The 12132-nt window shown below is 37.1% G+C and overlaps 1 protein-coding gene across 1 annotated transcript in view; it reads left to right on the plus strand.

Annotated features, from left to right (window-relative positions):
• LOC125693467 (uncharacterized oxidoreductase ZK1290.5-like) overlaps positions 1-12132 on the plus strand; it is a 46741-nt gene that overhangs the window by 6555 nt on the left and 28054 nt on the right. Inside the window, exons 2-3 of the mRNA XM_048945485.1 lie at positions 4896-5144; positions 9803-9904. Of these exons, the coding sequence (XP_048801442.1) occupies positions 4896-5144; positions 9803-9904 (351 nt within the window). The remainder of the gene's footprint in view (positions 1-4895; positions 5145-9802; positions 9905-12132) is intronic.

The raw sequence follows: 12132 nt of genomic DNA on the forward strand, positions 1-12132 counted from the left end.
GGAAGGAAGCCACAGTCTTTTACCAAACGGTTTCTAAGGTAACATCTTATAGCAGAGCATCTGAAACCAATTTGGTTGTTAATGAGAAATAGTTCTCACGGTGGTGGGAAAGTGTGGAGTGAAAGAAAAGGCTTCAAGATTTGGCAGTCTGTCTGGAAAGGCATTTAAATGTGTGCTGCTGCTCTGCTTATGAAATTTGTACATGAATTGCACATTCAGAGTCTGCCTTCCAAATGTGTAGGTTAGGTTTTTGATTTGTCCTTCCATAAAAATTTAGTTGAGAAGTTCTCAATGATAAGAATACTTGTGTGTGACAGCTGCATGATTGAAATAGTTGGCATTTTTCATTGGAAATACCGTTATTCGTGCAGGGGGAAAAAAATCCTTTTCTGAATGATATTTTTACTTCTGTGTAGTGGTGATTTCAGAGCCATAGTATTCCAGTGAAAATAGGGGCAGCTTGCAAAGCTCATGTGCTTAATGTTGGAGGTGTGCAAAACTGCTGTTGTAACTCCTTTTCTGAAGTTCTGGCTAGATGAATAGTATGTCAGTGATTAGAGAAGTAGCTCAGTTTAGCAGTAGGTGATCTGAATTTCCTTCACAGTCAGACCCTCTGTGGGTTTGAAGGGACGCAGTACTTCTGTCAACAATGGCTCACGGCCATTTCTTCCTTCCTCTCAGGAAGAGCGAAAACGAGCAATTCTGGCTTCCCTTTCCCTGCACACACAATAAATGTGTTACGGCTCTCTACTACTCTTACACCACGGTCAGGCTGTGTTCTTGTAGTCTGCTCCTTGGTGCCTGAGTAGAATTGCAGAGCTGAAGATGATGCTTGTGTGCTTCTCTTTGACACATGCTTCAACTGCTCCAGCTCCTCTTGCACCGCATTCACACAAAGCCATATGCAGCAGCACCTGTTGGTCAGAGTTACAGTGCTATGCTGGGCCTTCAGGGTTGTAACCTCACAAAATGCAGTTACTTCTGCAGCTTTTATACAGCTGTGGCCTTGCATGGATATGGTTTGGATAAACTTGTGTTTATCACAGTATAACGTGTTTGTTGAGGAGGCAAGTTCACAGAGAAAGACTTTCAGATTATTTTGTGGCTGGCTTGAATACTACTCTTAAAAAAGTAGTGAAATGTTTATCTAAAAGCTTTAAAAAAAAAGTATATCTAATAACTTAGCTACTGCTGCTCAAGAGGAGTTTTACTTGCTCAGTTTTTCTCCCCATCTCTTGAAATTTTGTTCTGGTTCTTCCTCTGGAAGGTGTTCAGCTCCCTTGGCGATCATAAAGTGAACATTTTCTTTTTGTCTGTTCAGCAGTCTGAATCAGTTTGTCAGGGGTCATATGAATACAGAAGTAGGTGAAAGACAAGGAGGGAAGACTGTGGCTGCCTCTTTCAATAGCATTAAGCAGTGATGATGAGTAAGGACTGCCCGTCCGTGAGCCAGTCTATGGAACGGGCGTGCGGTTCTGTGAATGGATGAGCAGTGAACCTTGAAATGTGCTGTATGTTCATTGGCCGCACATATAAGTAATGCTTTATGTTCTATCATCAGAAGTTAGTAATGTACTGATAGCAAAAACTTGAATGAATTTATTATATCACATCAACAGAGATTGTGACCTGATTATTATGTAATGTCAGAATAATAGAAATAAAATTAATAGAATAAGCTTATTTCAAGCTCATTATAGTAGACAACATCATATGCATACAATGAGTATGTAAACATTGATAAAATGATTTTTTTTTTAGATTCTTTATCTGAAATGTCTACTTAAAGATTTAAAAAAAAAGTACGAAAGAATGAATGTTTTTCTAGGTGTTCTGTTTGTCAGCTGGGTTTTAATTTAGTACTGCAAACTGATGTTAGGGAAATGATCTCTATTCAGCATGTAGTTTCATTAATATGGACTCTCCTAAATTAAGTGGTTCTGCTGATTTCAAGTAGCAGTAATTACTTACATCAGAGGAAGTTTGTAATATGTTTAGATAAATAATATCTTCATATTTCTCAGAGAGTGTGAAGACATGTTCTTCCAGAAAGTGAGAGGGAAAGTAGGTTCTGATTCCTTTTTGAAGAAAAAATTAAATGAAAACTATTACACATTGATTTATGTAGTGAATTGGAACTGTTGCAGGTGTAGCAGTTGGGATCATTTCCTCAAGTGAATCTTTGTTACTTTGTTTTCCTTGAAGCAAGTATGCGTCATGGAATGGGGAACAATAACAGATATATTCTCCTTTTCCCTTCTTTCCTGCTCTCTCCCCTTACCTTAAAAGGGTTAATGTTTAAAAAAAAAAAAAAAAAAAAAAAAAACCAAAACAAAACAAACAAAAACCTGTCCTCAATGTTCTTGCTGAAATCTATTATGCATGAAAAGAGACTGAGTCCATTTGCCAGACCTCTAAATGAACTCCATTCATTCTGTGCTTGGAAAAGTCCATTCAGCCAGAAACAGGCATAATAATTACAACCTAATTTATTTGGCACTAATACCAGCTTATTATAAGGGATTTTTATGTAAAAGTGTAGTAATTTTTTAAAATTCTAGTTATATAATTTTTCAATAAAATTCCTTTAGTATCTGAATATTGAAAAAATTACTTGTATAGAACATGTATATAGATTAGCACTGCTTTAATCTAAAACCACTTATTAAGAGTTTGAAATAGCAGTTTTGGAAATGCAATTTAACTTATGCTTTTTGGTGTAAAACAAGTTACAGAGAAATGATTGCTAGATGATGCAGAAATTGAACCAGTTGCAGTGTCTGTCAGTGACTGCAGAAAAGAGCTTTAAAGTTTTGTCTTTTAAAACACTTAAACTTTGTTTAAAATTGGGCACGTCAAAATTGTAGGAATACAATAGCGTTGTTTTATCACTCTGAAATCAGTGAAGAATCCAGTACTCCAAGTTTAGTAATCAAGTATGAACCAGGGATTGTCCCGTTGTGAGTAGAATATCATGATTCTCTAAGTCTTTGTGTGCCAGATTAGATCATATTATCATAGAATGGCTCGGGTTGGAAGGGACCTTGAAGATCAATCCCCTGACATGGGTGGGGTTGCCAGCAGTTAGGTCAGGCTGCCCAGGGCCCCATCCAACCTGGCCTTGAATGCCTCCAGGGGTGGAACATCCAAGCTTCTCTGGGCAGTCTGTGCCAAGGCCTCACCGCTCTCTGAGTAAAGAGTTTCCTCCAAAAATCTAACTTAAATCTCTTCTAGTTAAAAGACATTTGTCCTTGTCCATCAGATCAGGTAGAAAGTTGGTCCCCCCTTCTGCTTGTAAGCTCCCTTTAAGTTCTGAAAGCCCCAGTGAGGTTTTCCCATAGCCTTCTCTTAGCTAAACAAGCCCAGCTCCCTCAGCCTGTCTTCATAAGAGAGGTGTTCCAGTTGTCTTTGTGGCCCTCCTCTGGATGCACTTTTATTATATCTTAAGTGTTCTACCAGCGGTGAGCAAATTATAGAAATAACATAGACTTTACTTATAAGATCAGGAATTTAAAGAATAATAAGCATTTAGGAGACTTGGCTTATTTTATATAAATAAAATATAAGTAAGTGCTTGTTCTTGCCTGCATTGTCACAGTGTGTGCGAGGAAGTCACACACATTACTATGGGCATCCTCCCTCCAGTCCAGGCATGGAAAATTCTAAGGATGAGCATAAGATATTTGTTTCTCTACTCTTTCTGATAGTTTGGTTGGACTTACACGCTTAATAATTTCATGATGTGCTTAATCTAGAAATAAATGCTATGTGTGGAGTGAAGGAGAAAATTAACAGCTGGAGACAAATTTCACTTTATTTTCTTTGACCTGGATTCCTGTATGTATTAAATTCAGCAGAGGCTCAAGAGCTTGGTGCTGTTATCCATCACAACTGCATAGGGCCCTCCTTAAATTAATGTCATAACCATCTGCACGCTTATTGCTGCTTCTGGAATTTGGGCCTTTAAATACAAGTCATCATCTTAGAAGCTTGCTTTAGTCAGTGACTTAGGCTGACTGAGCATTTCCTCAAGCAAACTGTAGAAAATACTGTTTGTGAGAAGTCTGAGTAGAGGTGAGTGGGTGAGGGGCTCATGGCAAAAAAAAAACAACTAACAGGAAAGGGTAAGGAGAAATACCATCCTCTATGCTCTCAACCAATTCTTTATCTGGCAGTCCTCCTGCTGACTGCTTTTCCTGCCAAGTCTCCTCCTCCTTCCGTCCCCTTGACAAGTGAAATACACTTTTTTGTACATCCAGTGAATATCTACGCAATGAGAGTTACAGTACTTTGTTACCAAGACTCCCTGTATAGCCATTCTCTAACTCTTGTGTAAGATTGCATTGTTTTAGGTATTTCTGAGTTTGACATTGTGTGAATTGCACCTGCGGTATGGCCCAGCCTGGGGTTGTACAGTGCAGTAATATCTTGAAGCTACCAGGAGGAGCTTCAAGGAAGTCAACAGAGTAAATGTTTCAGGGTATACTTTTTGCAGAGTGAGTTGTTTTCAAGTTATATATATAATTTTCAAATTGTTAATATTTTTATCTGAAAATCCTGTGCTCCTGTTTGAAAACTAAATTTCACATATGGATTTTCTTTTATGGTCTTTTCTTCTATGTGTCTGTTTTCTTTTATGGTCTTCATCCTCATCCATGACCCCACTTCTTTACTGTTCATCTTTGATTCTGTTGGGGTTATTTCTGACCAGCATCAGCATTGTAGCATCTTATGTGTTTTCCCATCCTAGAGATCTGTACGGCACACTGCTCATCAGTTCCCATTTCTTTACTGTTGTGAAGTGGCAATTCAGTAACAACATTCTGAGGCAATACTTATAAAACAAAATAATGTATGAAATATGTTGCTCACCTTTCGCTTCTGCCTTCCTTTAGGTACTTCCCATCAAGGTGGCTATTCCCATGATGCTGTGGTCCATGCGTTACGGCAGTGCGGCATTCGTCATATTGACACAGCAAAAAGATATGGCTGTGAATCTCTCCTCCAAAAAGCTATCAAAGAAAGTGGTGTGAAGCGGGAGGACCTCTGGATAACTACCAAACTGTGGCACAGTGATTATGGCTATGAAAACACAAAAAAAGCCTGCTTGGAGTCATGTGAAAGGCTTGGTGTTGAATATCTTGGTATGCATTTTTCATATAGCTTATTTGCTATACCTGCCATGTGAGTAGAGACGAGAAAGATAAATGAGTTCTGGAAAGAACGTTATGTTGCAGATAGATTGTAAGAGCCAAACTCTGCCCTAATTTACACATTCACAGATTTCTTCTGTTCTTGAGGAAATTTATGTACATATAACTGAGAGTACAGAATTTTTCCTTGTTGCACATCTTTTAAAATGGAAAAAGGTACGGGTTGTTTTTTTTTTTTTTTTTTGTGAAAGTACATTTCATTGTTAATTTGAGTATTCACTAAATAAATTAGAGCTATATTTTTTTGCTGAAAACACCACAAACCTGTGGAAGAACAAGAATTCACAGACTTGGCAATATTTTTTTAATAGGGAAACAAAAATGCATAAGCTCTTGTGGTCTGCTGCATCTCAGGGAATGGGAGTCCTTTCTAAAAGTTATTTTGTGAGACTATTGATACTTGTAAAATTTTTGGGTATCTGCCTTTGGTTTGATCTGTTGATGCAGTGCATTTTGGGGGAAAAAGACCAGAAGGCTCAGTCTGATACCATATTAGACTTGCTTCAAAATATACCCTGGTCACAAACTTTTCATATTCAAAGATGTGGTGTCTTACTATTGTATTAGACAGGCAGTGAGCAGCAGTAGGCGACTCAATTTTACGTAACACATCCCAGACAAGGAGTGGTGGTACTTGATAAAAAGTAAGTTATGTATTTCAAAATGCTTTTAGTTCTTTCTAGCTAGGTAGAACATTGGAAGGAAAATGGAAGAAGGTGAATTTAAAGTACTTATCTAAACTAATGATATTGGAGAGAATGTTTATGCTGACAAGGATTAATTAATCAGCTATTACCTGTTAGTGTCCTGAAAACACATACTTCCTTCTTCTGCTTTACACTGTGCACTTGTATTCACTGGCTATTTAGCTTGATACTCTGCAAGGTGTAGGAACAAAACCCATATCTGTTAAAGATCTGTATATTTATATGCAGATTTTTGGCTCTATTCCTTGTGGAAATGTATTCCTGAGCTTCCTGCACAACCACAGAATAAAGCAGAATGAATTAATATCTCTTTCTCAGTCTTGTGCAAATAGAGGTTACTACAAGAGGATTTTCATGATCAATGTTCCAATCCTTAGCTCTGTCCTCAGAATTAAGAAATAGCATGTTTCTTTCTCTCTTCTTTCTACTTGTTTTGTTTGCTTTCTTTTTTCCTCTGCTTGCTGTGGCACTGGTGCTGAATGCCAATGAGAGGAAAACTTGACTCACTTCCAGGAAATCTTTCTCAGTGATTTCTCTCAGTACTCTAATTTGCTTTTATTTTCTCAGGTAGTAAGTAGACTGATTAAAGTCTGTGCTCATGGAAAATCTCTCTTTAGACGTGGCTTCCATGGTTCAGCAGGAATTGAAGGGACAAAAATGTGGGAGCAAGAATTGCACTAATATTGTTGTCAAACGAGAGAATCCTTTGTCTGGAATAAACAGAACTTCATTCTGTGTTCAGCTCTGAGACTTCTTTTGCTCACATTATTGAGACAAATTTAAGAGTTATTACAGGTGCCTGCACAATGTGCCCCACTGTTCAGTACTCTTCATTTTCTGTTCCCACTTGTCTATTTTCTCTCCTTTTCTTCCTTTCCTTTCTTCCACTAATGTTTCAGTAATTTATAAAGCTCTTCCTAACTGACCAATTAGTCAGAAATAGTGAGCTAAATTAATACTAAGTTTGTTTGAACTTAACAATTTATAAACTGTGATGTGTTAGGGAATATCTCATGTGAAATTCGTGGATCTATCAGTGAGGATGGTGACCTTTACAAGAAGGATGGGAAGACAGAAAAGGCTGCATAATAATTATTCTGTGGTTGTGTGAAAGAGGTGCAACTGAGTTCTATGTTCTGTGCTACACGTGCTGGTGAAGTAGACCCTGAAAGGAGGTAAAATTCACAGTGTGTTTCATGGTTTTGTAAAAAGCATCCTGCTTTAGGTTCTGTGTTCCTCCTGTATGAAAAGACCCAAGTGGAAAGTACTGTTGGAGGGGTTTTCAAGCAGAAAGTAGCAATATGTTGAAATGTGAACATTTCAAGTGATTTAAGAAAGCTGAGAGCTTTTTGTTGAACGTTTTGAGACTTACAGAAAAAATGCAGAAGACTAGTTGGAAAATACAGTTACAAGCTTGTGGACCTAAACTTAGATACCTTTTTTTTTTTTTTTTTCTTCTCACAAGAGAAGTTGTAGTAATAGCAGGGCTATTTATGTCTAGGCTTATTTAGGAAAGTAAATTCAAGCATCTGTTAAAGCCAGCAGTTTTTCTTGAAGTAAAGCATGGAAAGTAGAGCAGAGTATTGCTCTAGATTTCCTGATTTCATCATATGTTAACCAAATACATGCATATTCACAGTATTTCCATAGGAATACTTGATTCATATATCTTGTAAGATTGAAAGGTAACATATTGTGAAGTTGCACCTTTATTTGCAGACCATCAAAGCTGCAGATCTGTAGGAGCCTGGCAGCCAACTGTGCAGTGAAGGTCTTTGTCTCAAGGAAAGCTCCACTCATGTCCTTGAGGGTCCATGTAGCCACACCAAAAAGTAATATAATGCTAATGGATAAATCTGTGAAACTGATAGGAGTCAGTCACTGCTTTTTAAGAGAAAGTGTTCCATGTCAATACTGTTACAAAACTTCTCTCATAGGCACTTTTGGGCAAATGGTATTAGGAAAGCAGTGTTCCAGGGTTTTTGTTTGAATCAGTAGATTAAATATCCATGAGAAACTGGATATATTTTTTTTAATTTGTGGGCACTGGTTATAACAGAGATTCTTCTTCTGTTTTCTAAATGCGGTACTCCAACTAGCAGTCATTGTAAACCAGTAAGAAATGGCAGCAAATCTTATGGGTTTGGCAGCAGCAGAATACATTCCTTGGGATTTAGATCAAACCTTCAAAGTAACTTCTTGAATGTGATTTGTGGGTTACTGAGTTCATAAACAATTTTTTTCCTTCTGCCTGTTCTGATTCTGTCAGATCCAACCAAATTTAACCTATCCCAGATGCACAGCTGGAACTGGACTAATCTTGGTTGTATCAGCACACTTGGTGTACCATGTCTTGATAATTTCTTGCATCCTAGTGATGATAATACACCCAATTCAGATCATGAATTGATACAGAACGTTTTGGAGGCTGCTTCATGCTGATCACTATATATACATATACATAATGTTAGAAATTTGAATAGAATCATAGACTTTAATTTCTGTGCCCTTTAAATGTGAAAAGTCCCTTTACTTCTGAATTAATAGAAATTGTGTTATCTGTAGGTGCCACAACCACTAAGTAGTCATAAACCACTCTGTTTTAAATGTGTGAAAGTTGTTCTCGTGTGAAGGTTAGTTTTCCTGCAGCTGTGTTTTGACATTTGAACTTTAGGTCCTCAATTAGTACTGCACCACCATGACTTGATTGTCTGTAAAGCATGCTTTAAAAAGCTGGTAAATATAGCAGTCAGTTGTGATTTTCTTAAGTGCATCTTGATACCATGAATCATTACTTACAATTTTGAGTTAGGTTTATTAAGAATATGATTGTAAGAGACCTCAGAGTATTTCTTTGTCCCTCTACAACAAAGCAAAGTCTATGTCCACGTCATTCTCAGCAGATAAAAAATGTAGTCTGTTCCTAAAAACAGCCACTGATAGCTATACAATTATTGACTAATATTAAGCTGTTTTGATTATTATTATAAACTCATTTCTTGCCTCTGAAATTAGAATGTTTGTGTTCATGTAATCCCCCAGGGGAAGAAATACCTTCAGCAAATGAAAATGTGTGGGTGCAGGTGTGAATGTGTGTATGAACGAAGGTGAAGTGGTAGAGTTTGGTTTGTGAGGTGCTTATTGCTCTTATCACTCCAGAGGTGTTATGGAAAGTTTTCTGACACGCATTGGAAGTACACATTGTCGTTTAAAATAGCTATGCTTAGTTTACTCAAATACAGTGGCAGTTCTGTTTCTTATGGCTATATTCTGCTATTCTTCCACGGCTAGCTGTGCTGTGGTGGTTAGTGCATGACTGGCAGAAAGACTATTTTACCCTGTGTATCAGAGATAAGGTACCATTTCCCCACTTCAACGAACTCTTCTTGCAGTCAGAAGGGCTGTATTTTGTGATCCAGTAGATGCTTTCTAGTCCTGAATGTGTATGTTTCTAATTGCAAAGTATTTTTTATTGTAAAAAAAGCCCAAATTACAAAAAGCGTCATAGAATGATGCCAACATTGTGTGCTGAGCAATGTTACCTTCTCTGAACTTCAAGACTTGTAGCACTGCGGTGGTAGTCAAGTCTTAATAAACTAATGACCAAAATCCCTTTAATTTAAATGGGGCCTGTTATATGTTGAAAGCTTATACTAACATGACCAAGAGTAACCTAAGCCTGAAGCAAAAGTGCGACTTTGGCCACCTTTCCTTACTAATAAATTCTTATAGGATTTAATTTATTAAAACTGAGTGGATGTATTTGGTAATGATCATGCAGTTGTGTTTTGATAATAGTATGTTAGAGGCCTCTGTGGAGGGAAAGTGCTGCTTCATGTGATTTGACATTTTTTGAAGACTTCGATACCGTTTCTTTTCCAGATCTTTATTTGATGCACTGGCCGGATACTCATGTTCCAGGTAAAAGCAATCAGGAGGTTCGAGCTGAAACCTGGAGAGCAATGGAGGAGCTTTATGAGAAAGGTAATGTAATAATTAAAAACTTGTCTTTGCAGAAGGAATTACGATGTGTTTTAGGCTTTGGGAAATCTGTAATGAAAGGTGTTTAAAAAAAAAATAAAAATCATTTGAGCTGTGTGCTCATATTTGGATCATATTTGAGCACGTCTGTTATTTGAGCCTCTTTGAAAATTGCAGCATTAGCGTTCTGGTAAACTAAGAGAGTTTTATGTTGCTTTTCAGTAATATGGTTCCAAGTTTTGCCTGTGAGATTAATGGTGTGCATACTTCCTTGAAAAATTCTACAGATTATGTTGAAATGTTTATGTTACAGCAGAATGTCTTTGTAGTAGCCTCCACTGTTGTCAGTATAAATCACACTACCAAGTTTTATTTCGTCTTGATTTTTTAAAATTTATTTTAGGATGTCATTTTTCACTTTATCTTGTACTATGCTACTTTATAGGACCTATTTGTGTTTCAGAAAATGTCAACAAAACAAGCTGGATAGGTAGGAACAAATATCAAACTGCAAATTCTTTGTTTTTAACTTTTTCAAAAACTTTCAGAGGAGGGAGCTGTTCTCTCAAGTTGAGGTTTCTGTCAATATGTGTTTTTTTTTTTGTGCAGGCAATCTTCTGTTTATGTTCATATCAATAGGAAGAGTAGACTGCCCCAAGCAAAATTTGTCATGTAGGTTTGAGGGGAGGATTTTGCTCCTGAGGTGTGAACAATATTTTTAGAAACAATGTAAAAGAAGGTCCTGTCATGCAGTTCTCAGGCAGTGTGATCCCACAGTATTTGGATCTTCAAAGAATTTATGTGGACCGTGAGAAGAATTCTTGGTTAGTCTATTTGCCAGCTCATATACTGAAACAGTGATTGTAGCAGTAGTGTGCTGCCCATATGGCCTGCATGCTGTATGTCTTTTATCAGTTTTATCTGGGTAATAAACAAACCCATTTTTTTGAGCTTCTACACTTGAAGTGTTTTTGGTTTGCATTTGGAAACACAAAAGTAAATTATCTTTGATACATCTTTGGTTTCTGCTTTTTATATTAAGCATAGGGAGGTTGCAAAAAGTATTTTTTGCTGTGTAAGGGATTACAACATTAAGTTTTGAAAGAAATACTGCACCAACCACCAACCTCATGTTTCAAGGCATCAGTGACGTAAGTCCAAAGATGGAGTGAATCATTCAGCAAGCTATTTTGCTTTTCCACTGAAAAGTGCTTTCTGATGGGTGTTTAGGCTAACACATGTCATTTGTGCCTGGGTATGCCATCCGGATTGCTGCAACTACGTTGTATTTTCACTTGCTGTCAGTATTCCTATCCTGATTTATTTATTCTGCTTTTGCTTATATTTGTGATTTTCTATTTCATGTCTTTTTAATGCAAAAGATTTTGAGCCGTTCAGTGATCTTCAGTAAGACACTGGAAATGAATTGTTTTTTATTCTTTGTTTCTATGCATGGTATGTATAGATACTGAGGTTGTATTTATTTATTTATTTTGCAGTTAGGTTTCTTTGTCACTTTGCACTGCCGTTTTCTTAATTTAAGCATTCTGTAGGCTCACGATTCATGCAGGTTAGCTTAAGTATTCCAGCTCTGGTCTACTTTACCTTAGGTGACTTTGCCCTCACCTGTAGATGATTTGTTAGTCTGATTGAATCAAGTGCCTTTGAACGTTAGCCTACACAGTTCTGTGTTAAGGGATGCAGACTCTGCATGTTCTGACCATAACCAGAAACTATTATTGAAATGATATGCAAAAGTTAACCACTCTGGAGATGGAAATGCAATGATTCCTGAGGAAAATGTTAAATAACTTGTTTGCATGGTTAACCACTAGACTTTCAGTTGAAGATTGAACGATTACTGCATATCTTTGTGACTTGCTATGTGTTATGTGAGTAAAGTGTTAGCCTCAGTACAAATTGAATACATGACTTGGTCAAAATCCTTACTTGAGGGGAAAAAAAGAGTTTTAGGCTAAAGGGTGAGTTCTTCATTTTCACTGAATGCGGCTTTGGTGCAGGTAGTCATTGGTTCTTGTTTGCAATACTGTTTTTTTTTAGGGCATGTTTACTGGGGGCTGGCTTGAAGCAAAGCAACAGTAGAAAATAAAAACCTTCAGGTTTAAGGATTGTCTATTTAAAAATGAATAATATTCCTCAATCAATTCATTAAGGAAAGATTGAAGTTATTTAACTTGCTTCTGGGTTTAGCAACTAGCTGTATCCACACT

Source organism: Lagopus muta, chromosome 5, assembly GCF_023343835.1.
Source record: "Lagopus muta isolate bLagMut1 chromosome 5, bLagMut1 primary, whole genome shotgun sequence".
In the NCBI taxonomy this organism is placed as follows: Eukaryota; Metazoa; Chordata; class Aves; order Galliformes; family Phasianidae; genus Lagopus; species Lagopus muta.